Raw genomic sequence first — 26,918 nt, 5'->3', positions numbered from 1 at the left:
ACCTTGACTGCTTCAGGTGGTTCAGACTGTGGAGTTGCCAGAAAGAGCTCTGCCACAACTAAGTAGATCTCAGGGATGTGAACATGATCAGTCAGACATCTTTGCAATACAGAAAATCCAAAAATCAAGAAGTAGCCATTGTCAGGCACTGGAGGAATACTTTTTAAATTATCTTCAAAGGAAAAGAAAAGGAAAGTGTCTAGAAATAAATTTCATATCAGCAGAAGGATTACTGACACAACTTTATCCTCATTTGTCTCTGTCCCAGAACACTCAGTAGTCTGCTATGCTGCAGTATCAACAGTTTAAAAAACACCCCCAGACTAACAGATTACAATTTTTTCCACTACCACTTTGGTAAAGGGCTTTCTTCCTGAATTATTTTTCATCCTTTCTCCTCCCTTTCTCAGAACCCCAGGTCTAATTACAAAAAACCAGGCTGAACAAATTTTTAAAATACAAAAGGTTTCAGAGCACAAGTTGACATCTGAACACCTTACAGGCTTATCAAGTAGCCTAATTTTGTGCAACACAAAAAGGCCCATCTCCCTGCATATGCTAATCAGAATTTCTAATTACCTGCAAGGAAGAAGTTATACCTCCTACTTTTCAGCACAGAAATGCTGGAGTACCAGGACAAGTTTGCCCTAGAAAGTTATTTAAATTCTTGGTCTACTGAGATCAGTGGGAATTCTCCTATCATGTACACAGAGATCTATCACTGAGCTGGATCAAGGCAGTGTTTTGGGAATGTTAAACCAACACATACCCATTAGAATATTCAAGCCTGCAGAGCTGTTTTCCAGCCAACGCCCAGCCACTATCCCCTCCTTGAATTTGTTCAGCAGCAAACGATTTTGGAGGAAGCACAGAAGCAGTTTGATTCCCAGGACAACTGTGCTGAAGTGCAGGTAGCTCTGTGTGAACAGCAGAAACCAGTCTGGTCCTAGTGTCAAAAATGTCTTTTCTTTTTCCCTAGGACAAACAGGTAAAGGAAAGGTATATGGAAGGAAACATGATGTAAGACAAAGGAGATATTATGTAAAATTATCTTGAAGTGATTTAGAACCTCATGTTTCTCTAGAAAAGAAATCCCATTAAAGGTGTACCTTTAGAGAATTGCAAAGATTTAACAACAAGCTCATCCACACAGCTGAAGTCATTTAATTCCTTCTAGATCTAACTTTGTATCACTGTCAACCAAAACAGTTCATTAATATGAAATCCCTTCTGAGAGTGTGTATCAATAAATGAGGTAAACTACATCACAGACCAGATCTTTCAAGCTATGAAATTCAAAATTCTGGTTTAAATTTTTAAGTCCAAGATGTGCTATCTAATGAAAATGCACAATTACAACTCCCAGGACTATGAAATCTGCCTTTCAGTTATGAAAGATAGAATTATAATAATGGCATTCTCATGGTTACAATAGAGTGGTGCAAGTAATCCCACAATAGATTGACTTGAATTTCAGAGACAGATGGGATTTCTTCAGCCCCTGCTATACAGAAGAAACATCAATATCCAAGTTCCCCCTTCACCATGTTTTCTGAAAAAATGAGGCTTTCCAAAATGAATATCAGATGTGTCATCAGACCATACAGCTGAGTGAATGTCAGATAAATCACTGACAAAAAAGTCTCTCTGAATGCAATCTGCTCTTACTTAGTATTTGATAAAATTCAAACATTATCATTGTGTTTAGTCCTGGTTAAGCACCAGGAAGATGAAAAATCTGGGAGACAGAGACACTTAGCTTCCTAATGGCTCTACTTACTCAGAGGACAGGTGAAGTTTGTCTGAACGTATTACATCTAACAACATCTTCAGTAGCTGGTTTCGTAGGCAGATTGTCTTTCCAGATGTTTGGTTTAAAGCTACAAATATCAGAAAAAAATAAACAGTAAAGAAGAGACAAAATATGTTCCATTGCTTTGATGAACAATTTTGTTTGCACCCAGTTAGCCCTGTAGAAGTACTTATATCTGGGTTTTGCAGAGTAAAAAGATGCAGACATCAAATTTTAGACATAAGGATTCCTGCTAACATAAGAAACAACCAGTGCCTACATTGCCTAAGTCTTCTCTTTAGAGTTATTTAAAACTTATTCAGACTGCATGTTGAACAATATCTCAGAGGAAGCAATTTCAGGTTAACTAGAGAAAGAAATGTAAACAGGCCATCTGAGTTGCACTGCCTAGCTGAGATGTCTATATACAAACTGCAGTTACCACTGTCACCTTAATATGATTTGTTGTTTAGAGGTGCAATAACAATAAAGACTCAACTGAAAGATCCCAGTGAAAGGGCCAAATGACTGGATGTTCCTCCATGTGAACCTGACAAATACACAGCTACTTTAAGAGGTGCAGAACTCTGCATTATTATTTGCTACACCAGTAACTGTAGTAAAGTCTTCACAGAAAATCCAGGATGCCCACTGAAGTTTTATTCCTTGTAACAGCCCAGTAAATTGGTTTGGGGGCAATTTCAATTTAATGTCCTTTCTTCTTCATGTATATCTGAAATCCAGCATTGTGTTGGCTCTGGACAATGCAGCGAAAGTACTGCTGGTTTATTAGCAGAGAGAGAACAAAGGGTCACCTCAGTGCAGCCTGTCCCTCTCCAGATGAAGAAATTTGAATTTTGCCTCCTCCTGCCACAGGAGGCAGAAGCACTAGTGTTGCAATTAGAGTTCATCAGGTCCTGGGGAGGGAGGGAAATACTGTAGTAAAACTACCACAACACATACCCCAAAGGCAGCCCCTCACCTTCAGTGGGTCTCTCAGCCACACTATCCAGGTAAAACTGATTTTCATCCACAGAAGAAGGTTTCAAGGTGTAAACAAGGAACAATGCAATCCTTGCAGAAAAAAGAGTGAAGCAGTTGTGGTCAACAGAAATATATTAATCTACTTACTTGGAGATTATATGCAAAGCTGCGTACTGGTTAACTGACTTAACAACCACCATTAGGAATTCTAGCCACTTCAGAAATAGGATGAAAACTTTATAAACTAGGAAGTAAATTAAAAGGTCGGAGAATGTGGTGTGTTGAAAGGTACCCAGAAGGATCATCAAAGCCCAACTCCTGGCCCTCAGCAGGATGCCCCAAGAGTCACACCTATACCTGAGAGTTTTGTCCAAACACTTCTTGATCTGTCAGCCTTGGTGCTGTCACCACTTCCCTGGGGACCCTGTTCCAGTGCCTGACCACATTCTGGGGGAAGAACTACATTCTAATATAAAGTCTAAACCTCTCCTGACAACTTCAGACCATTCCCTCAGGTCCTGTCACTGTCACCAGAGAGAATTAGATCAGTGCCTGCCCCTCCTCTTCCCCTCAGTAGGAAGTTGTAACTGCAGAGATGTCTGCCCTCAGTCTCCTCTTCTCCAAGCTGAACAGAACAAATAAACTCAAATACTCCTCATCTGGCTTTCCCTCAAGGCTCTTCATCTTTGTGGCCCTTCTTTGGATGCTCTCTAATAGTTTATCTTTCTTATGTTGTGATGACAACCTATCTACAAAGCAAAGTAAAATATATTCTGCTATGAAAACGTTTTATCTATCTACTTTAAAGGTCTTTCAACAAGAGGAAAGGAGCTGAGTAAAGCACTCAGTTTATATGAAAGATTCTGAGCAGCCTGTGGCATCCCAATATCACTGTTATCACCACTTGGTTTCCAAGCATACAGAGAAACCTTGGCAGGTTCACTGTGAGGAGGACTGGCACCCTTTTTACACCTGTAATTTGCTTTGACACATTACCTGGTTCTAAGGACAGAAAGATTAATGTGATATATATATACATTTAGTGAAAGTGCACAATCTCCTCCTGCTCACAAGAAGGATATTTCTTAAGGGACAGAACACCAGTTGTTCTGCAGGAATAGCCCACACAGCAATTCCCTCTACAAGTCCAAATCTAGACCAGCAGAAACTCCAGTACCTCTCAGTGCTGCTGTTACAGTCTCTGCAGTCCTGGAGCTAGAAGGACAGGGACAGAGTGCTGTCTCTGTCTTCTCTCAGCACTCATGAGTATGAAAACAAATCATATTACCATGGACTAAAAAATAATGATTATTTAAGAAAAAATGCTCATTCACACTCCTTACAACATGACAAATTTGACACACTAAATCCACAACTCTCACCTATCTCGCCACCTATATGAAAACAGAACAGACTAATTCCTATAAGCCCAGGGTAGGAATATACATATAGATAACATATATCCAGGAGCATACAGTCACAAAAAAGCTGGAAAACACCAAGTTCTTTAATTAGATTACTACTTAAACTTAACTAATAGTTAACTATTAGAGGTACTCATATACTTCAACAGAACAAAGGGCAGAGTCCACAGATTTGACATGCCACTCTGTTTTTACATTTTACTAAAAACAGAGCTTTCATCTGTGCAATGCATTTCCCTGGGAATTAGGTGGCTGCAGACAGCACAATGTGGACATTCTCAGTTGATGTGTTGCAGGTTGATACAATTAGGCTGGGAATATAAAATGAAGCAGTGCTTACATTCTATGAAGACCAAACAAGGATTTAAATGCTATGCTTCATGAAATCCTGACTAACACAACTGATTGAAATTCAGGAACAAAAAGGATTGTTACTGGGATATAAGCCAAACCAACAGGATTAGGTACACAGTTCTTTGGGACCAGATTGTAATACTGTAGTGATACTTTAGGGACAAGGCTGTAATGAAAGCAAATATTAAGTAACCAAATATTTGAGTAATCCCAGTCATTCCTACAGAACTGTCTGTGCCACCATTATAACAGGAATCACCCAATTCACCTTCACACAAATAGAGGGTTGGAGTGAATAAAAAGTTTTTCACCAGGGGATCCTGCAGTTGCCAAAGACCTGGTGTTCTGCCAAAGACAATGTGAGGGAAGCTCTACTGCTGAGCTCTCTCCAGCTCTAGCAGAAGCATAGCTCATTTGCAATCTGAGGAAAAGCCATAGACCTTGAGGGTTACCTGAGAACATCCCTTGTATTAAAGTATCCTTGCAAGAGATGGGACAGAATAGTGCAGGCCACAGTGATCTTGGAGCTGCTGATTTCAGGATCATTGAAAAGGAAAACAAGCTTTGGCACCATTTGCACCTGGTAGGCAATTACAATATTCTGACCTGCATCTCTGTAAAAAAAGCACAGGGACTATTAAAAGCTTCTACTGGAAATGACCAAATTTGCAGAGTTTCAGCTAAAAGGATTCTCAGGTTGCACTGATACTTTGCACTTTCGGCTTCTAATGCTGTCTTTATAACATTTCAAATACTGTTAGACAAATTGAGCATTTGTCAATGATGGAGATCAGAAGACTACTTTGTGTGTTCTACTCTTCTCCTCTGAGAAGTTTCTCTCCCCCAGAAACTACTGCACTCCAACAAGTTTGAAGAAAACATTATTGCATTTTCAAGCAGTGAGTTGGTAGCAAAAAATGCAATTCCTGTAAAACTTAACAAGAGGCACCAGACAGCTCTGCACAGAGCTTTCTGCTACCAAAAAGCAGGAATCTAGCTTTACTCAGTCCCTCATCCATGCTTTGTCTCTCTAGATATGTTTAGTTCCAGTCCTGATAATTAAGAATATTGATAAAAGGGTTGTGTTTTGATTTTAAACACAACTTCAATAATATAATTTTCAAAACTATTTTATAGTCAATTAAAACATTAAGCTTTCCCCTCCCCAGCAGATATATAAACTTGCATTTTACAGCAGTGGTTCCATGTGAACTGGGTAACCAGATATCTTTTCCCAGGCTGGCAACTGGCCCTGACCAAATCATTAACTCCAGGCTTGAAAGAGCAATACAGGAGTGATTCACTGAATTCACAGGAATCCTCTGATTCCAACTGGGATTAGACCCTTCATATCCACCTCAGAGTTCCATCTTCAGGTTACAGATGAGTTTGTCCCACAGGTTTCTGATTCAAACACAAGTTTATACCTGGAGGACTGCAAGATCTCCACAAGATGGGAAAGAAGAATAAGGTCAAGATTTTCTGGTGCTTTCATCCAAAGCTGAAAGACAAAGGAAAGCAGAGGTTTTACTGCTCGGCCGAGCTGTGAGAACAGTAGCTGCATCAGAGAAACAGTAAAAACTACTTTAGGGAGGAGAACATCATAAACTTTGAGTGTTTCTGTAATGCAGCCTGCAGTCTCTGCTAGTGCAGGGAACTGTAGCTCCAGTTCTAGCCCTGAGGAGCAGACCCTCTGGGAGTGCTCCTGCAGACCTGGGGGGCCCAAAGTGTGATAGTGCACAACACACAAATATTGGATCCAGGAGATGCTATGAGCAAACCAAATCTTGTATTGTAAAGCCATCTTTAATCCAGCCAAAGCCACAGAGTAGCATGAACAGTTTTACCTCAAAGTTGCAGAGAACATACTGGAATGCACTATAATTCTTGATGACAGAAGACTCAAAGCCCAGCTCAGCTGTGCCCACTAGGGAGAACATTAACTGTAAAATCCTGTTGTTTAGCAGCTGATTTTTCTTCTTCAACAGATAGCTCAGCAACTGAAAAGAGAAGACTGAGTAAGTAACTGCCAAGTATAAATCTGTATTTAATTCAAGACCCACATATACTTTAATCAGATGTAGCAGTCATGCATGCATGCATTTTGCATAAGCATCATGAAGAAAATGAAGATTTCAGTCCAGACATAAAATTTCATGCAGAAAGTATAAGGGTGAATTTTTGAAGGAGCTTGGCAACTCTGTGGCATTGAACAGGAGGAAAATATGTGCCATATTATGTTGACTATAATTTTTAAAAAGCAACAGACAAATATAACTGTAAATAACCACAGTAGGTGTCCTATGCTATTCGTCATGGATGCATTGTTAATTGCTTACAAATGGTGCTAATTTAAAAAATATTAATTTTTACCTCCTCAAATGAAAAACATTTGTGAAACATCGCAAGTTTATCAGCTGAGCCTACCTTTGATTATCCAACAATTTTCCCATACTGTGAGAAGAATGTTCAGAAAACCATTACATTTTGAACAGTTTGGGAAGAATAGAAATTAACTGGAAAATACATATCAAGACACATTTATTTCTTGGCTGTTAGAAAAAGCTTCACTCCATTGCAATATAATGATCAGTTACATGGAGAGAACACTATTTAGCAAAAAACTAAAAGGAACAGCTCATACACAATATAAAGACAGGCACTGACCTACAAGAAAGGATTGGGCAAGCAATATTTAAGTAGGATAAATATATTCATATAAATGGTGATCAATTTATGAACAATTTGCATGTTGGGAAAATGGAAAGTTTATAAGAAATCATTAATGAAACCCTAATGTTAAGGGTCTTGTTTGGAACCTTCTATATTAAAGAGTCTTCTCTGTTCCTTCAGAGTTCTCTGCTTCACCTACACAGCAAAAAGTAAATGATACTAAACTGAAACTTCATACTTGAGCCTCAATTCATCCAATATTATATATTTAGACTTTACATACAACATAGCATCTGCATATTTATATCTGCATAGCTTTCAGGTTTAAAGAATAATTTGGGACAGATCTAACCAATGCAATTCAGGCAGGACTTATTTATATCAGCACAATTCCTCATACACAGTGAAGACTGAGCCATAGGAATTCATTGCCAGCCCTACACTGGGCAGTCTGTAAAGAGGACTCTTAGGCTGTATGAGCCAAGGGGAAGAAGAAAAGCTGCCTGAGAAGTGGTCTTCTGTGTGTGGGATCAAGTGTGCTGGTAAAAGGTGAAGAGCGGGTCAGTCACAAATCTGCTGTACTGGCTTATTTATTTTATTAAGTCATGTCTGACTGACAGGCATCTGTCGTCACATTTCTTTCAGCAGAAAACTGTTACAGAGGTTCCCAGCGACTGTAAGCACAGGAGATAGAGCACTATCCTATATCCCCCTCCTAATTTATTAAATTCCAACTACAAGGGGCTATAGTCAGGATATGTTTGGTTCATTCCCATTGATAGATTTGGGGATAAATATCTACAAGGGAAAGACTATAACCAGAATGAGTGAACAAAAGTGTGCCTACTTGGTATCCATGGATGTGCCTCATCAGTTTTCCACTCAAGGGGCTACTGTTGAGGATGGAGTTCAGGACTTTGACAGCTGCATACATGGTGTGGTCATCACGGGCCATAGCAATGAGACCCAGGAGAATGGCAGGGCCTCCAATAAAGTTCAGGCTGGTAGCTGCTGGGGAGGACTGGAACACTCTTACCCCTAGGAAATTGCAGTGTTACTCTACCAGGAAGTTACACAGACAACCTATTATTGGACAGAATAAAGCTCCACTCTTAAAAGAATGTGAAACATTAAGACAAGTGCATTTACCATGTTGGCCCACAGCAACTGACCCAATAGTCCGCAAGGAACCCGAGAGGTGTCCAGCAATATTCTTAGCTAGGAATATTGGAGTTGAACTGTCCCGAGAATTAATCCCAATCTAAAACAGATAAAAGGCACTTTAGGAAAAACTTTGGTAGTACTGGGGACACTAAAAAATGCATGCTCTGATACTTTAGATTATTTAAATAATTTTAAACTATGAAAACCATATTTTTTCATTAAAAAAGTTGATTGTAAGGACAAATATTCACCTACCAACAACATCCCACAATGCCACTACTTTCACATGTCAATAGATCAGGAATTAGCAAGAATGATAGAATAGCACATGAAAAGTCCTTGTGAAGGCATTCAGAAAACACAGACAAATTATCATAAAACCTGAAATATATGGCTTCTGTTCCTGTTTCAAAAAATGTTTTTAGCATTGTGCTCACACTGTCCAATTTATTCTTCTCCATAGGTGAAAATTAATCTATGAGTAGAACTAAGTTAAGGAATGGAAAAAAGTTTTAAAAAAATGTATCTCTGAAGGTACACAGGTAAGACAAAGTCAGAAATTTGGCTCTAGGAAACTGATTAGAAGCCACAGAAAACTTGTGTAAGGAAGGGAAATTTGTGACCTCTTTGGCAATCAGCCGACCATCCACTTCATTGTAGGAGCTCTTTATATCTTGGACTGTAGTGAGAGATGAGCACACGGCATTGATTCCAAAAGAAATCTTATCTTCTGCCACCAGAGGGGCGATGATACGACCACTGCACTGGTCCTCACCTAAAACAAGAAAGACTGTGGATGTCTGAAGGAACTTCACTGTTCAATATGCAAAGTAGGAGAGAGACAGGTGAAAAATAACTGGAGGAAACTGATGTTTAGGAAAGAATTTTACTTTGTCTTAACTATAACCAGGAAAAAGCATTCACCCTTTGCAACACAGGCCATGGCAGCTTGCATCATCAGCACTTGGCTGTGTGCTCTGATAACTCTTTTGCCTTGATTCTATATCCTCTCATAACATCTCATGAAGCTCAGAAATGTCCAGAATAAACATCTCTCTGTCCACACAATATAAACAAATTTTATGGTCATATAAAACATTTCAGAGGCCTTCTGTGTTTCTGGGAACTTCATCGGGGTACTCAAAGCAAAGATTTGTGTGGAAGGAGCAAAAGTTCAGAGCTGCCAACTCACATTTGGGAAGCTTCTTAAAAGTACCAGGTTCAGCAGTTTAGTATGAAATTCTCTTATGCATTTCTTTAAAGAATTTTCTATTCCTTCTCACACTTTTAAAAACTATATGTGTCTTTATTTTTAAAAAAAAAGTCAAGTTCTATTTTTGACAGTTTTATAGATTGGGAAAACAGCTGACTTACAAAACTGTTTACTAGTGCTGGTAACAGAACCCATTCAAGCAAAAAATTAGTTCACAAACCACATGAAGATTAACTATAAATAAAATGCCTCAAGACTGTGTCACCATTTCCCTTCCAGCAGGACTTGGTCTGCAGACTAAGCCTCTGTACAACTGCAGGTGACTAACAAGAAGCCATGAGATAGTGGGGAGACAGGACACAACACTGCCAAAAATTGCCACTGCTGTTTGCAGCAAGGACATAAATCCATTTTAAGGAAAAAAAAAACAAAAACAACAATCTAACTGTAGTATTTGGGAGGATTGTGTAAAACTTTTTTTAAGTCAAAATTTCCATTTGCCTGAGTTTCTTTGGGTGTTTTGATGGAAAGAGGGAGAGTGAATTAATTTCACAATTAGATCACATCTTATATGTTGTTCAGTGATCTCCCCTAAACAGGGCATCACTAGAGTCACATGGCCACTACCTGTCATTAGTACTGAAGTCCATCTGGGAAGAACTATGCAGAAAACAAATCCCCCAGACTTCATAAAGACTTGATCCAAAAAATCAAATAATTCTGACTTGAACAGGTAATGTTTTTATTTCAGAGCTGTACTTTGACACCATTTATGTCTCAACAACCCCTTCCCAGACTTGACTTGCAGCTTTTTGTGGAGATTGACAACATTCTGTCTTAGGGAGTACTCTCAGCCAGTCTTTTTACATTCTTTTAGGCTGGAGCATGACCAAGAAAGATTATTTTGCTGTTTTCAAATGAGAAATGACCATCCCATTTCATCCCAAGCTCTAGCACAGAGGGGAATGCAGTACTTGTTGAACAAACAGTAATCAATAACTGAAATGTTTTGTCTGTTTTGTTTATCTGTTTAATAATTGAAACTAACAGCATACTTTAGTTAAAAAGCCTCTTCATTAAATTGAATATAATTTACTCCCCTGCCCCTGTCTCCCATTCTGCAGGCATTTGCAGTTAAACTCCATACTTCTCTTTCTGCCTTTTTTTCTCTTATTATCACTGTTAATGCAGAATGTCTTAGTTAAAGCTTCTGCTTTAATGTTTATCCAACAGAAATCACAATCTTGCAACTCAGGACATGTTATCCCTCTTTACTCTTCGTCTCTCTGCTGCTTGATTCCTACCCCTCTTTCCAATCCTCACGTATCTTACTACAATCTTGTACAACATTCAGTAATGCAGTTTTCCAGACTTTTAGAGTGATCTCTAGACACAGTTGGAAAACTAGTAGAAAATTACAAGAATAAAAATAACACTGCTCTGACAAACAAATAGTGGTGGGTATGAGAATTACCACATACCTTGAAGCTGTACTGCTTGGAAGTTGCTACAATATTGAGGGCCAAGCTTAATAATAACTTCTATTGTTTCCACAGAAATGGCTTCTTCAAACAAGTGCGTAGGACCAAGGCGCCAGGCCAAGGAAGACTTCTGTTTCCAAATCCGAGGAGTAGCAATGTACCCATAGACATCAATAAAGGAAGAGGGGTCCATGGAAATACAGCCACCTGGTAAAGGCTGCAGATACTGCATCTGCAACAGAGGAGGGGTTCACTGAGGGGATCCAATGCACTCAGGGTGCCCTGGGGTCTTGTCTCTGCGAGGTTCTGCCTGCCACCTCTTTGCTCATTGAAGTCACAGCTGTGCAATACAATTCCATTGGGCCTGCCTGAGCGGGAGCCCCTTTTCCCACAGCAGCTCTCACAGCGCTGTGCTCTGCACTGGCACCTACAAAGGGGTTGATAACACACCAGAGTTCTGGCTATGACTGAGCAGAGCTGGCAGCATCAGCTCTCCAACATTCCCTCATCAAGGGGCTGGGTGTGGGCAAGATCCTGGTAGGGCACACAACTAGGCCAGCTGACCCAAATTAACAACAGAGCTATTCCATACCATGTAACATCAACACAGACATAAAAGCTAAGGAAAGGAGGAGGAAGGGAGGGAATTCACTATTTACAATGCTTGCCTCCTACAGCAACTGTTCCTTGTGCTGAAGCCCTGCTTCCCAGGAAGTGGCTCAACAGTACTCACTGATGTGAAGTAGAGAATAAACCTATATTTTTTTCCTCATTGCTTGTGCACATGAAAACTCACTTCTGCTTTAATAAACTCCCTTAGCTCAACTTACGAGTAATTTTCCACCTTATTTTCTCTCCTCTATCCAGCCGGGAAGGGGAGTAATACAGCTCCTTGTTGGGCACCTGGCATCCAGCCAAGGTCAACCCACCAAAAAAATTATAAACTACTGTTCTGAAACTGGACTTTAAGAAGTACTCCATACATAAGCATTTTGAATTTTTAAGCCTAATTTTTGTTCCAAAAACACAATCAAAATACTTTTGAGTATCGGCAAAGAAAAGTCCTGCCTTGACTCCAAATATATTTTTCCTTTCCTAACTTCATAACGCTGACAGTGACATTCAACACAGAAAGATGAGTTACAGTTACTTTGTACTGGCATAAATGGAAAATAAGCAGTTTTTGAAGACTGTAGATTGTCCAATTGCATCAGTAAGCTTCAGTGGAGCTAATATTGTTTAGGAAACATTTATTTGTTCAGGGCATTTATTTTTTTGTACCAAAATAATGATTTGGCCTCCTAAACTGAGTCTATTATTTTATTTAACTGTAGAGAGCTTTAACAGAAAGTAGTTGGAATTTTTTGGTAGAGAGAAACTGTAGTGCACTTTGGGGCTTAGCCCTGTTTCTAACAATTTGTTGTTAGGATGGAAGACTACAAACATTCATTCACTGGTCTCTGACTACTGAGATTTAGAAAACAGGGGTGGTCAATATTAAGAGGCAGGACTTGACACTTCAGCGAATCAATACAAGTAACACACCCCACTCCAGCTCCACCAACTAAAAATTGCCTTTGGTATTGTTAACAACCTTTGTCCATTTCTAACTTCTTAGGCAATCTCTTCTTCGCTGTATATATCAAGAGGAAAGCTTACATTAAGTCAGTGAACCCAACACGGGGAAAATCTTTTGTTTACTAAAGGATTCTTTTATTTATATAAACTGTTTCACTGAATGTTAAACACACTTGTGAATTCTTTCATCAATTGCAATGTTTAGGCCTAGTTTTATTGATGACTTTCAGTCTCATTTGAAGGAAGTCAAATTAAATTAAATTTTCATTCTTGAAATGGATATAGGTCCCAAAAGGCGTTTATAAGACAGATGATTTTTCTCAAGTATGGGAAAGAGAATATTTGGAATTAAACAGGTTGTGTTTACAGGGGAAAAATAAAACACACAAGTGAGCTTTGCACGTGCTGAGATTGAATTAAAACATGGGAACAAAAAGAAGGAGACGAAGGTTGCAAGTTTCAATTCATAGAAGGATTCTACTCAAAAACCAAAAATCCACCACACCAACCAGAGATATAATAGAAAAAACAGGCTGCATTTGCTACACTGTATTCAAAATCCAAAAATCAGATCTCTGAAATAATATGAGACTAACTGCAAAACCAGGAGCATTATGACATTAATAACAGAAACCAGGGGCTATTCTCATTTATCTTGTAGATTATGAACCCTTCAGGTACATTTGGATTACTTGTGCCTGTTATTTCATCCAACCTCAGAACAGACTGCTGTGTGACAAAAACCACAAGAAATTGCATATTAGGGGAGATACCAGTACACCAATATTAGCAATGAACTCATGAATTGATATCATCTCACACACTGAACAACCCAGAAGAACACCTATCTGTTCCTGAGTGCTTAGTGTGCTAGTGAGGAAAAAGACCACTGCCTGATTTTTCAAAGAGTGTAAGAGAAAGAGGGCAGCTTGAAATGTGACCAAATAAGATGCTTGATGAAATTCCTCCCACCTTTGGATTCTTGCAAAGAGCTGACCAGTCACAGCAGCTTATTTTTCTGTGACCTTTCCACTTTTCAAGAGCTTTCTTGAAAAGAAAGAATGGAGACTCTCTGCGTAACTCATCTTTGCAGGTTTGAGCCTAAACCCAAGTCCTCCTTGATTTAGGATTCTCTGGCTACACCTTGATGTGAAGTACTTCTTATAGCTGGCAACCTCTGCAGATCTTGGGCTTAAATTGATAGATCCTCTGAATCACTAGTAAACTCAGAAAATTTTGACCTAAGGGTACAACTGGGTTTCAGCAACATAACTCTGAGCTACCTGCAAGCTAGGTACTTGTGTGACTCCAGGCACACAAATTCCCCTGGTTATCTACATGCTGAAGGGGGAGAAAAGAGATAGTTCAAAGCATCAGTATAAGCTGAGAGCATACTTCTTAAAAGCAGCAGAAGTACACCTTGTTTTGTACAGATTTCTGACTCACACTGAGCACAGTGGCAGGTGTTACATGTGTGAATCACCATGCTATGAGATAATTACTGAGAAGTCATGGTAGGTGCATTGGGAGATGAAAATGAAAAGCAATACAAGGCAAAAGTCAGGCACAATATCTATGCAGAGAGCCTTTACCTTTGCAGAGCCAAGCATCTGACCATTTACATAAGCAGCCACAATACAGCTCTTCTTTGCTTCCTTAGCAACTGTCACTGTGAGATGATGCCACTGGCCAGTGACCAGAAGTTTACCACAGCCAAACTTGACTTGCCCTGGAAATGGGGAGGGATTTAGAACCTCACCCTCAGGTTCCATAATATCTGTAACAGCAAAAAAAGGGGAAAAGTCAACAGAAAGTTTCTCATCTTCACCTGCCTCTGGAACACAGCTTTCAATCATGACAGAAAGAACATAACACTCTGTGGGTAGAGTGTGATTTGATGCTATTATGTCTAATGTCTTAAAAACACTGCCCAAGGTCTGTTATCAGAACCTACAACTTGCACAGCTCTCAAGATCCCTCCAGCATATGTGTCACCCTCCCAAATAACATCTGCTCTCTGCCTTAATGCTGCAAAACTACCCTGAACTAGGACAAACCCAACATATTCACTAAGAGGAGAAGCCCTCAGTGTATTTACAGAGTTTGCTGACACAGAGTAAAAATTCCTAGCAGATCCATGAGATGCTAAAAGTCACCATATTAATTTGTAGCTTTTATGAAAAAAGGCAAGCTGGAATTTTTTATCATTCTCTAAGGCAATCAGAGCATTCACACAATGTCAGCTGTGTATGAAAGTCCCAGCTACTATTCCCACTCCATTTCCAACCTCCTCTGGAATATTCAATCACATTTACATTTGAAATACCTACTCTGCTCAATAAGGAAAAGGGGATAAATATCAACAGGGAACAATATTAACAGACAGGCATAATAGAAAACATTTGAAAGCAAGGAGAGAAAATGAGTTGTTTCATAAGGAAGCTAGACCATTCCCCAAATCCTCAGTCCCACTCTCCAAACCTGTTTAGTGTCACACAGAACTGACTGGTTCATGCCCAGTCTCCACAACTGCATACCACAATATAAGTGACACTTGAAAATTTTCCATTGAATATTGCAGTAATTCACAATGCCTACAGCAAACTTAAAAATTAAACATGGGCAACAATTACAATCATGACTGAATTCAAGAAGAAAACTGAGGAGAAAGCTCATTAATATCCTGGGTACTTCAAAGAAGAGGAAATTTATTAATGAAAAATTCCAGGTAACAAGAGGACACAGCACTGCAGCTTGACAGAAAAAAGCCTTACCAAGTGGCTGGAATTCCACTTCTTCTGTAGAAATAACCAAAGAAAGGTCCTGTGGCAAGAAGCTTACAGAAAAGCAAACAAATTCTTGCTCTGTTCTTGACATGTGCCTCACAACAGTAAGGAAGCGGAGTGGGTGGCTGTGGTGCACCAAACCAAACTTGCTAACCAGGAACCAGCAGGACAGTGTCAGACCACTTGAGGGAGGGAACGTTCTGCTGCCTGTAGATAGGAATAAAATAGCATTAAGGAAGTTGTTTTCCTTGTGCAGCCATTAGCAAACTGCTTTGCTTCATTCTTCCATACCATGGAAGAACCTACATTAGATTATGGGGTTTAATTTCTATTCTGTTGGACTTCGTTGCCTGTATTCAATATGACAGAGATTGCACATATGACTGTGCACATGTATAAATGACCTAAAGCTGACTGATGAGAAATGAGCACTAGATCTTCATGCTGTGGAGCAGATCAATTAGCAATCTCTGAGACAGAAACAAGTTCTCAAATTTCACAAAAAATCCGGAAGCTAAAGGTACAGCCATTTCCCAGTCCACCCAACAGAGGATTTTGTTGTATAGGAGAATCCCATTAAGTGTCAGTTGCTATTCCTTCCATAGAAGATTACCCTAAAATCTGGGGGCTCATACTTGTTAAGACTGTTTTCTTAGAAGCCTGCTTTAAATTTGTATTGCTAATACTAATTCATCATGCTATGAAGCTGCACCCAATTCCCCATTTTGCTGAGCAGTGCAAGTTCTACAGTTCAGAGCTGGCTTGGGATACAGAGACAGAAGTGTTTTGGAATGCACAGCTTATGTGCTGCCCTTTCTTACAACTGCTGAATGTTTTCACTGGGGCTGAGAACTCAGTGCTCCCAGCAAGCTGTAGGTGAGGGACAGTGCTTACCCATGCCAGTCCCTCCCGAGACAGATTGGTCTGCACTGGATCCCATGACAGTGGCCAAGGTAGGGAGGTATAAACACCTATACAAAAGCAAGCAAGAACCCGTCATCAGAAACAGAACCATCCCTGAGGGTCACCAGTGACTTCTGGTACTGCAGAATCATGGCAGCAAGGCAGAGAGTAGGCTGTCAGCAATAAGACAGTAACTAAATATGTGGCAACATTGCTGCATGGAAGGCAGCCATAGGGTAACATAGATTAAGAAGAAGAGCGAAGTGAATGGTTACTGTGTTCAGAGTAAGGGTTTGGAGACCCCAGAGCAGCTAAAATAAGAGCAACAGCAGCAATACCCATAGCCTTCCATGGACATGTCAAACTCCACAAAGGACGGAGCTAAAGCAGCGCTGTGTAGCTGGAAGTTCCGAGGGGATGTCATGGAGATGAGACTCATGGCAGTCTGGAGTGCCAGTGCAGATCCCTTAGACAGCCAAGGATAGGTCCTGACAGGCACATTGGTCTGAGGATCAGATTTACTGTTCACCACACTCTCTTCTGAACCTGAAAGATGAACACAGTGCCTAACCAGATCAATGTCTGCAAGTCTTTTTCCAGTCACAGGTATTGCCCATATTCTAGGCATCCCTGCTCAGAACAGCACTTCATACTCTTTGAGATAACACATTCTCAGCAGCCTACAGAAACCCTACAGCAATACAAAACAATATTGCAATGAAGACATTTCAAAATGGGAGGCTGTCAGGAGAGCTATAGCCATATTTTCTTCCCACACATCTTCAGGCAACTCAAGCACTCACCCTACTAAAAAAAATCCCTAACCCATTGGTTTATTTTTTCTTATACAAAGACCATTCATTCAACTCTGCTGTAACAGAATAGTCACAAGCAACATATGGGAGAGGATTTGAAGAATGACTGCAAAAAACCTAAGACCCAAATACGGACCATACTGCATCAGATGTCTCAGGCATGAGACTAGTTTAAGCACCAAATACTGCAGCCTCTCATCTATAAAATACATTAGAGAAGAGAAATTACTCAGATGGAAAACAGCCTGCACAAGCAAGGTAGATTACTAGGATATCCCTGGGGACTACAAAAAGCAGTGCTCTTTATTCCCATCCTTATTCTATTTCTGTCTATAAATCACAGGAAGAATATGCTGCAAACAAAGGAGACACTGCCCTTGGTATGTAGAATATTAATGTTTTTATAAACCATGTCCATGTCTGATCCAGCAAAATGTGAGTCTGTACTCAGCATCTAACTTGAGCAATTTAATTTGATCTCTGCTGGCCATTAGATCAGCTCTCAGTGTTGGTCAAGTACCACCCAATCTGGGGAATAACCAGTGAAAATCTTCGAGGCATACTCCACCTTCACAGTGACTGTCTTGGAGCAACCTACTTAACAGCATTTCCTGTCATTTCAGAGACATCTCTAACTCAGCCCCTGTATCAGCAACAGGCTGTTCATTGTGTGCTTACCTGCATTAGCTGAATCACTCCCCTGACAGGAAAGGACCTTGGTCTTGTTTGTGCTGGGCCTAGAAGGTAGTAATGGAGAACCTCCAAGCCACAAAAATTGCCTAACATGAAAAACAAACAAACAAACAAAAAAGCCATTTAAAAAAAGGAAAACAAGCCAGACACTTTTGGAGTCACAGCAACCATGCAAATGGAGTTTCTCTCCAGAGACTTCTGGAGAAAAATCTTTTTATCAAACACCAAATTTTAAAGACATCCCAAAGAGAACGGAAGAAATGTTTCCCATTGTAGCAGCACCATTATTTTGCTTGCTTTACATTTCCTTTCAAGGTTTTTCTGTTGAAAAAAATAAACCAGAGACTGCTTTTTTCATCCATATTTTTGAATAGCTCTAATTATTCTGACAAAAAAAAAAAAAAGTCTGTTGGTTGGGGTTTTTTATTGAGTTATTTTTTTATAAATCCTATTCCCTATTTGAGTGAAAGAAATACAGTCTTCCATGGAATAGTTCAATTCATCTGCACTCTGGTAGCTCCTAGGTACTGTAATGTCTAGCACTTGTTAGCATTTATGAAGAAAGTGCAACCTCAAACTGGAAACAGCAACTGAGGAAGAACACTGAACTTTTTATTTTTATATCTGCCATTGACATGGACCTGAGACATGAGAAAGTCATTTTTGCTCTGCAGAAAACATCTTCTCCATATAAATACCAGGATATAATAACCCTGTTTGTTTTACAATGACTTAATTAGTTAATTCATAAATGGTTTTTTAACCCTGCAGAGATGATGCAGAACACTACAGACTCATACCATCTTCAGGAGTGATGTAAGCATATATCCTGCAATCAATGAGAAAGGAGGATTAACTGGGACTTGAAAGAAAAGGCTGAGTCTTGCTGAATTAGAGCACTATGTGAAGCGCCTAATTATTTTCTTAACTTTGCAAAAAAATGGCACCATTAAAGCAAATTGCTTCCAGTAGATACAATCTTATACCTTAACACATGTGGCTCAACAGCCTGTGATGCAAGTTTCTCAAACACCCTGGTGAGGGGCAGGTGCAGGGGATGACTGTCACTGCAGAAAGCATCTTGACAGGAGGTTATGACTGTGCTCAGCAGGCCAGATTCACACATCACCTGACGACTCTTCTCTGACTTCACCAAACACTGAATATGATCAACCAGAGCACACTGGATTTCCTGGGAAAGCTGAAATGAACACAGAAGTAAAGCCAGAGAGCTGGAACTAAACTGTATAGGACAACTGATTTATTCTGTTTTAATTTGTTTTTCAATTGTCAAATCCCTGAGTGCAAACATCTGGTCCAAAAAAGAAGCCCCTAAGGCAAGAGGCTCAAGCAGAACTGCATGGCTGTTCCATCAAGCTCTGCACTAAAACAGTGTGCATTTATTCATCTGAGCAGCTGCCTGGCCAAACACAGCTCAGCTTTCCTGCCTCGTCTCTATGGCACTGAAGGAAGAAAACAATAAGCTGTCATTCAAAAATAAGGCATCACCACCAAGGGCAGGTTATCAGGCAGAAACACCAAGACCAACACAGGCACTCAGAATATATTTAACATTAAACCTGTGGACAGCCATATTGGCATGAACTACTCTTCATTCTAAAAACAGTGTTCTTAAACAAAACTGTATCAAGCGATGTCATGAAAAAATTTTAAACACTTCTCTATGTGTTTTGCTGAATTGAAGCTTTGCTTCATTATTGCTTCTTAATGATCTTTATGTCTCTCAATTCTCATAAATTATCTTTAGAGCAATTTTTCCCAGTTAGGAATGCATTGTACCCCATTGACCTAACTAGATTTCATGTAAAAGTATCTGGATTATATACTTAAATACAAATCTTAAAAACATGAATTATTCCCTATTTCAAAGAGCTTCCAAGCTTTCTCACATGCTCTTCTAGGAAATAGATATGCAAACTTTTAAAGACAAGGACAACAATGGTGACAGACACACAAATAAAGGCAATGGGATTTGATTTTATAACATGAATGAGAAGCAACTGGATTCAGAAGCTTTTTAAGTGTAAAGAGGAATTGAGCTCTTTTGCATTCAACCAGACAAAGCCAATACAGGACAATTTCAAAGCCAACAAGCAATTTGTTTTCAAAGTGTTCCCAACTGCAACACTTAGAAAACAATACATACATTGCAACATACATTACTGTTTTTGCAAACTCAACTACCATTTGTCATGTCTGAAGGGTGAGTTCTTTGGAGAACATTTTCGTCTCTCTGAAGGACTACTCATTGCCAGGGACATACATTTCACTGTGCATTGCATTACACACAGAAAGTGTCCACCAGACTAAACTACATTATTATAGAGTGCTTCAAAGTCTCACAACTTTTAAATCTTTTAATTAATATTTTATTCCATTTCTGACTATATGTGGGAAGTATGTGTAAATAACACTAACAGAGAAGGACACAGGTCTTGACTAAATGAAGCAACTGGTTTATTCCAAAATAAATCCAATAAAAGCATAATGGTGTACAAAAAGATTGATTGTTTTCATTAGGCTAGCAGCTCTGTCAATACCAATATTGCCTTGTTTTGAATAAAATGAGCTGTTTTCATGGATCTTTGTTCCAGTAAAATGAGATTTTGGTGGAAATATTAAAGGTGGCCAAGAAACCATGCTGTGTATTTCTGTATGCATGGATTGATTTTCTTAACACTTATTACTTGCACCATGAACCAGGATATTGAAGGTGCAGTTAGAAAGCAGCTGAGGTCTGCCACAGATTAGAGATTTAAGTGCAAATGTCACCTAGCAATTTGCCCAATCTGCTTAAGTAGCTACCAGATTCTTTCTCCTAAGTGTCCATAGTTTCAAAACTTGGTAGCTGAATTTAATTCACTGTTATTCATCTTCAAGGTTATTATGCTATATTCAAGACAAGCAAAATTATTAACTTTTGTCACTGTGCATTCACTTCAAAAGGATGCAATTTCCTTAGATTGAAGAACAAAATACCAATAATTATGTGTGCAGAAATACTTGAAAATTTTTACTTTTTTAACATCTAAAGGGAGAACAATTAATTAATTTAGCCTAAATTTAAAAAAGGGATAAGTGTCTTTTTAAAAGGTGCAAATTGATGGGCAATGTTTTGTTTTCAACAGTGACTATGAGAGCAGCTCATCATACAAGAGACATGGATGAAAACAAAAAGGAAAAATCCAGTTGCAGAAGCCATAGTATTACTTAGTAAAAATATTAATAATTTACCTGATGGATTGTGTGAAGATTATTTTTTTTGTCTGTATTCAGAAGTAAACTGCCAGGATGATGAGACAAAACTGAAACAAGCTTTTATTCTCTTCTCAGAAGTTCTTTCCTTTTCCTTACCCACCCTTGTCAGATTTAGATGATCTCTGTATTCCCATTACAGAAGGGAAAGATTTACCATGACACTCTGGAATCTTAAAATTTTAGTCAAAGATGACATGTGTCTGAGAGGAAACTTCTTTCTTTTCAAGGTAGAAAATACACTGTGATTATCCTGGGCCACGTATCTAAAGTGGATGCGAACCTGTCTCAGTTTACTGAGTGTATGAAACATGTGCAAGGCTATCTTTCATCACCAAACAGACAACATAATAAAAGGAAAATCTATCTTGTATGCAGTCAAACAATACAGAGGCTGATGGAAACTGGCTTAGTTCCAGAAATAGGCATGAACATTAGCAATGCCCTCTAAATACAGTTTACTGACTCAACTCTTGGTCAGTTTACAAATTTTAAGCAAGTTTCTGTACCCATGGCATTCAAATGATTTTTTTTCTCATGCCCAGCAATAGCAGGAATATCGATCCACAAATCTATTTTCCTCAGCTTTTAACTGCAATTACAGAAAGTATAAGAAATGGTTGAAGTGCAAAATCACCTGTTTTACTGTCTGCTACTGCATTTTCTACACTGACAAGCTCAACATTGCTTCAGCCCATCATTTTTTGGGTCTGACAAAGGTCACTGAGAAGTTGCAAGATTGGCAGGAAATTGATATTTTTGAGCATTGGAATCAAAACTACATTAATTTTATTGAGTTCCATTAATGTTTCTGTAAAAGCAGTGCTTTCTCATCGCTAATTCTCTGAAAGCAAAGGAATCGCACATGATCTGAACTGATTCTAAGATTTTTCCAGATTACTCCCAGACACTCAGACCTAAAATACCTATCATGGCACTAAAACAACCAGAAAGAGATGAGTTATTGTCTCTTCTCCACATTTGCTCCTAAAAAAAGGTACTTTTTGATTCAGTCTTAAATTCAGAGCAAGAAGCCCCTTAAGACTTTTTTATGAAAATCTGCAGTACACCCACAAAGCAATTATTTAATCTCATCTAGCTGTTAAATACTGTGGCACTAGACAAAGAAATAGTAACCTGTTTGGAACAGAGTATATCTACCCAAAGAGTAATTCCTTCAGTTATTTTCCTTCTACCCCTTCACTAGCCACTGAGGTTAAACATTTTGTATCAGACCTTACCTGACTCCTGTGTTCCAAGTAGACTCTCCTGGCACAAAGATTCATGCAGTGGTATATGTTATGATTAAAGCTAATAAAGTCCAGCCTTATGTGCTTCTGCCTGGCAGCATCAGTAAGTTTCCCAAGCCCTGAAATATTCTATTCATTCTCGCTCTCATTCAATGATTTTTCAATAGAAATAGCTAGGAAAATTCTATTTTTCCTTTATCCTTTTTTGTGGGTTATTTTATGAGAACTCTTCAAGACATTTGTTAACTCCTAGCTAGGGTTTGACTCAGGACCTTACATAATAGTGGTCCACTTTTACCTGAGGCAATTATATTCACAACAGAAATACTAAAACATTACCAGTAATATTTTCTTATTGACTAAGAAAAAAAGAGTGAGAGAAAAAAAGAAAATATGAGCATACTTAAATACATAACTGGAATTTGTGCTCTAAGCCTTCATGCTTTTAAGAACACTGCCACCTACTGAGGGTCTGAGAGGCTCTCCTTGCAGAGCTCAAGTCCTGGAGCCAATTCCAATTTCTTGATGACACTCTCATCCAATTAACCCTTCTACTTATTTTTCAGAAATTAACTACTGTAATTAAAAAAATTTCACTAGCTCATGGCTTGATTCCAATAAACAGAGTAGAAATGTGCCAGCAGTTATTTATTCCTTTCAGAGCTCTGGATGAAGAACCAGGTTTTATTTCAGTCTGCATTTAAGTATTTTAGACCAAACAGCCAATATAATATAGGCAGTATCTTATGTGTATATATATGGAAGATTTGACAAAGAAAAACACATTCTAAGCTGCATTAAAAGTTTATGCACCATTAGGTCTGAAGAGTCAGACTGTTCTGGTTGCTAGGCCTGTTGGCTATACTTAAAATAGTTTTCAAGGCACTTCTACATTATGCCTTTGCAATAAGTATTCTGAGACCAAAATCCATATACTGCATCAGGCAGGTACAGAAATGCTTTGGCAAACTGACAGCCAATAGTTTTTATTGTTCTTACACCTACTGACTCAGTGAAATGTGTGCTGTTCCTCCTGACAGTGTTTTAGGTAAATTTTAGTACTGCCACATTTGCAAAGACTAAGCAATTCCTGGAAATAAAGCTACAGAGAAGGAGAAGACACTATTTAGATGGCATTTTCATATGTTCAGACTCACCTGAGCATATTCTTCTTTGTACAGTTTTGGCAACAACCTCACCATGACACAAACAGCACCTGGATGTACAATGGTGGAATCTCTCATTTCCAACCTGCAGTAAAAACACACATTATAATTATCATTAGAACAGCAAAGAGGTTCTAACATTGTTCCAGCAGAGCACAGCACTAAATCCTCCCAGTAGCAGCCAGGCTCAGCACTGGAAAGTAAGCAAACATTACAGTTGGATGCATCCTGACAGTAACAAAGACAGGACATCACCTGCTCATGAGCTGACATTTCAAGGACTTGAATATTCAAAGATGTGAAGCAGCCTCTTTAAGCAAATTTTGTCTTTGAAGGTATTTGCAGAACAGAAAACAGACAACCAGAGGAATCACTGATGCATCAGTCCACAAACAGTGTTATCCTTTTATTTTCTAGAAGTTTATAACTTGAGTTATACAGTAACTTTAGCACTTTAAAATAAAATGGAAACGAGCAGAGGTGAGACAGTCTTGATGAAATCAGTATGCCACCCTCCCCTTCCAACACTAGAATTTGCCTAAAGTAGTAAGTAAACTAAAATTGAATATCTGCTTTCCCTCCAGTTTTCATTTTTTGCCACTTATGACTTTTATGTCCAGGAACAGGAAGGAACTGAGGAATCATAGATATCACTGAGAAGATGCCATGATGCAGGTTAGAGGTCAAATATATCTCAAAGATGAACCCATAGCACAGCAAAAAACTCTAGTTTAGGCACTACAGGCTCATCTTGTTTAGAGTATCATCAGCTTTTCTAGGTGCACCTCTGAACTGGAATTGCGATGTGCACTGTCAGAAATATCTGTCCCAAGCAGATCTCACAGGAAAAGCAAAGGCAACACCTAATGGCTGTAATTAGACTGAGAAAAAATAAAGCACAATATGCTTTATTAACTGTATAAAACACAAGGTACAAGAGTAAGCATTAAAAAAAACAAAAAAGAGTTTTACAAGGGATGAAAAGGAGGGTAAAAAGGCTGCAATTAAACATTTTTGTTAGCCACTTCCAAAAAGGCTCCTCTAATACAGCAAAACAGGGAGTAGTGTGTAGTACACTGCCACACAGTGACAAATAGTTTTTACTGCACCCTCAAGAAGGATAATGTCAAATTAATTGCTCATTTGCCATGTTTTCTGTGCAATAAATCAAAATTAGGTCTGGTATAAAGTGTTGCTACAGCAGTGGTTTCAGTGTGGATACATACACCTGTACTTGATATGAATGTGGGCAAGTTTTTAAATGTCACAGAAAGAAGTACACTGAAAATACACTCTCATCTCCCTGAGAAAACCCAAACCTTTTAAAAGAGAAAAATTCAGCTTCACTAAAACCAATAGGGACTAAATCATAGTTGGAAAGCTGCCTGGTTGGTAACAAACCTGGCATGCTGGCCTGTGCCCAGGTGAGCCAGAGTGTGCCCAGGTGGCCAGCAAGGCCAATGGCATCCTGGGCTGCATCGACAACAGTGTGGCCAGCAGGAGCAGGGGGTGATTCTTCCCCTGTACCTGGCACTAGTGAGGCTGCACCTCAAGTGCTGTGCTCAGTTCTGGACCTCTCACTACATGGACATTGGGGTGCTGGAGTGTGTGCAGAGAAGAGCAGCAAGGCTCAAGAAGGGTTTTTAAGAATGTTATATAAGCCTTATCTCCAGACTTCTCTGTGGTTTTCTGAGGCCCTCATTTTATGGCCTTAGGACAAGAGGTGTGTTCCTGTTCCAACTCCTCACCTCTGCAAATACCCCGTTCTCTCACACTCCTGCCCCAGGGCTCTCCAGTCAGCCCTGTGATTCCACTCCATCTATCTCACCAGTTACATGGTGTGAATTGCAAATCTGCTCTGAACTGGCTACTTAAAAAGATAAATAAGAGGTTCTGGGGACAAAATGAGATGTCACAATGAACCTGAAGAGCCATTAGCACAGTGAGCTGTCTGTGTAACAGCAGCTGCAGCAGCCATGCTGCTTGGGTGGGCACAAAGAAGGGCTTCCCTCCCAAAGAGATCAGCCTCAGTTAACACAGCTGGCAGCAGGCTATGTCTAACCACCAGGAACAAAAGGAAAACCAGAGACTCCATCTGTCACAAAAGGCGTTTCAAACATTACTGCAGGAGCAGGAACACAGAGCTGGTTTTTAGATGAGAAGGACAGAGTCACTTCCCCTGTGTCCCAGAAGCTTGCAGCATCATTGACCACAGGACAGAAGGGGTTAGAATATTATCCAGCATTAAAATACTAACTTTTGTATGTATTAGTCACAGGCTTCTGTAAGATCACCCCCTTTCCTTGCCTCATTGGGAATATTAATATATGTTGCAAGATGGGGCATCACAGGCCACCTACACTCACTGCATTCAAGTTCCTCCTTTCAAGCTCCATAGCTGCTGCCTGAAACCTTTTCAGGGGAAGTGTGAGTGTGGAGTACAGCTAAGAGGAAGCTGCATTAGGGGAACAACAGGCTTGCAGAAACGATGGGATTTCTTATTTTTATTTTCATAAAATTTACTGGTGGAAAAGGATTCAGGCGGTATGGCTTGAAGACTGTCGGCTTTCTGGTACGTGTTCCTCTTTTGTGTTTGCATACACTTGTCATGGACAGTCTCCAACCACCCCCAGCTAATCTGGCCTCCTTTCATGCCTGTTCACATCCCAGAACCAAGACAAACAATCCCAAATCAGACAGACACTGTGCACTGAAAGGGTCCCAGTTTACAGGATTAACATCTCCACAGGTGGTATTCAGTTACTGTACAGCATCGCATCTTAGCAGGCAAAACAACACAAGGAGATAGGAAGCCTTGCTCATTTTAGACCTAGTAACTTCAGAAAGACAATCAGAAGACAGAGCCACACCCCTCCCAGCATTGCCCCAACCTACTCTTTCTCCTGTAACATCCCTGAGCCTCCCTTATACACACACTTCAATAACAGACAGTGTACTTCTCACAACTACCACCATCTATGTACTCTATGCACAAGGACCCATGTTCTCCCAAATCAGGCTAGGAAGATCTGCTTGGAAAAGAGCATTTATTCCTCCCGAGCTACCAAGGCCTCTCCCCAGCACTGAGTATCTAACCAGAAACTTCCACTGGAAGTTGAAGAGTAAACAGGGAGCAAGCATCTCCATGACCATTTTAAAATCTCCTGCACAGGGTACAAAGAAATACACCACATGTTTTTTTACTTGCTTCAAGCAAGTATAAATATAACCAGAAATGCTTATTCATCCTGCTTCAGTACATAGGGAAAAGAGTTCTGCTGACTTCAGTGACTGCTGCTATGAGTGGCAGACATGTCTTAGTCTTTAACTTAGAAGATGACTTTGCCATAATCTACAGTAAGGGTT

At 39.5% G+C, this 26,918-nt stretch overlaps 1 protein-coding gene across 1 annotated transcript in view; it reads right to left on the bottom strand.

Annotated features, from left to right (window-relative positions):
* The window catches only part of WDFY4 (WDFY family member 4), a 136,135-nt gene that overhangs the window by 71,420 nt on the left and 37,797 nt on the right, over positions 1-26,918 (bottom strand). The window contains exons 14-31 of the mRNA XM_030276025.4: positions 23,544-23,637; positions 18,847-19,061; positions 17,846-17,946; positions 16,691-16,898; positions 16,344-16,420; positions 15,438-15,656; positions 14,256-14,440; positions 11,086-11,317; positions 9,015-9,166; positions 8,377-8,488; positions 8,075-8,265; positions 6,402-6,554; positions 5,982-6,055; positions 5,007-5,168; positions 2,775-2,866; positions 1,781-1,880; positions 770-975; positions 3-172 (exon numbers count right to left, since the gene is read on the bottom strand). Coding sequence (XP_030131885.4) covers positions 3-172; positions 770-975; positions 1,781-1,880; positions 2,775-2,866; positions 5,007-5,168; positions 5,982-6,055; positions 6,402-6,554; positions 8,075-8,265; positions 8,377-8,488; positions 9,015-9,166; positions 11,086-11,317; positions 14,256-14,440; positions 15,438-15,656; positions 16,344-16,420; positions 16,691-16,898; positions 17,846-17,946; positions 18,847-19,061; positions 23,544-23,637 — 2,743 coding nt within the window. The remainder of the gene's footprint in view (positions 1-2; positions 173-769; positions 976-1,780; positions 1,881-2,774; positions 2,867-5,006; positions 5,169-5,981; positions 6,056-6,401; positions 6,555-8,074; positions 8,266-8,376; positions 8,489-9,014; positions 9,167-11,085; positions 11,318-14,255; positions 14,441-15,437; positions 15,657-16,343; positions 16,421-16,690; positions 16,899-17,845; positions 17,947-18,846; positions 19,062-23,543; positions 23,638-26,918) is intronic.

This window comes from Taeniopygia guttata, chromosome 6 (assembly GCF_048771995.1).
Source record: "Taeniopygia guttata chromosome 6, bTaeGut7.mat, whole genome shotgun sequence".
Taxonomy (NCBI): Eukaryota; Metazoa; Chordata; class Aves; order Passeriformes; family Estrildidae; genus Taeniopygia; species Taeniopygia guttata.
This window is presented reverse-complemented; position numbering and strand designations above follow the sequence as displayed.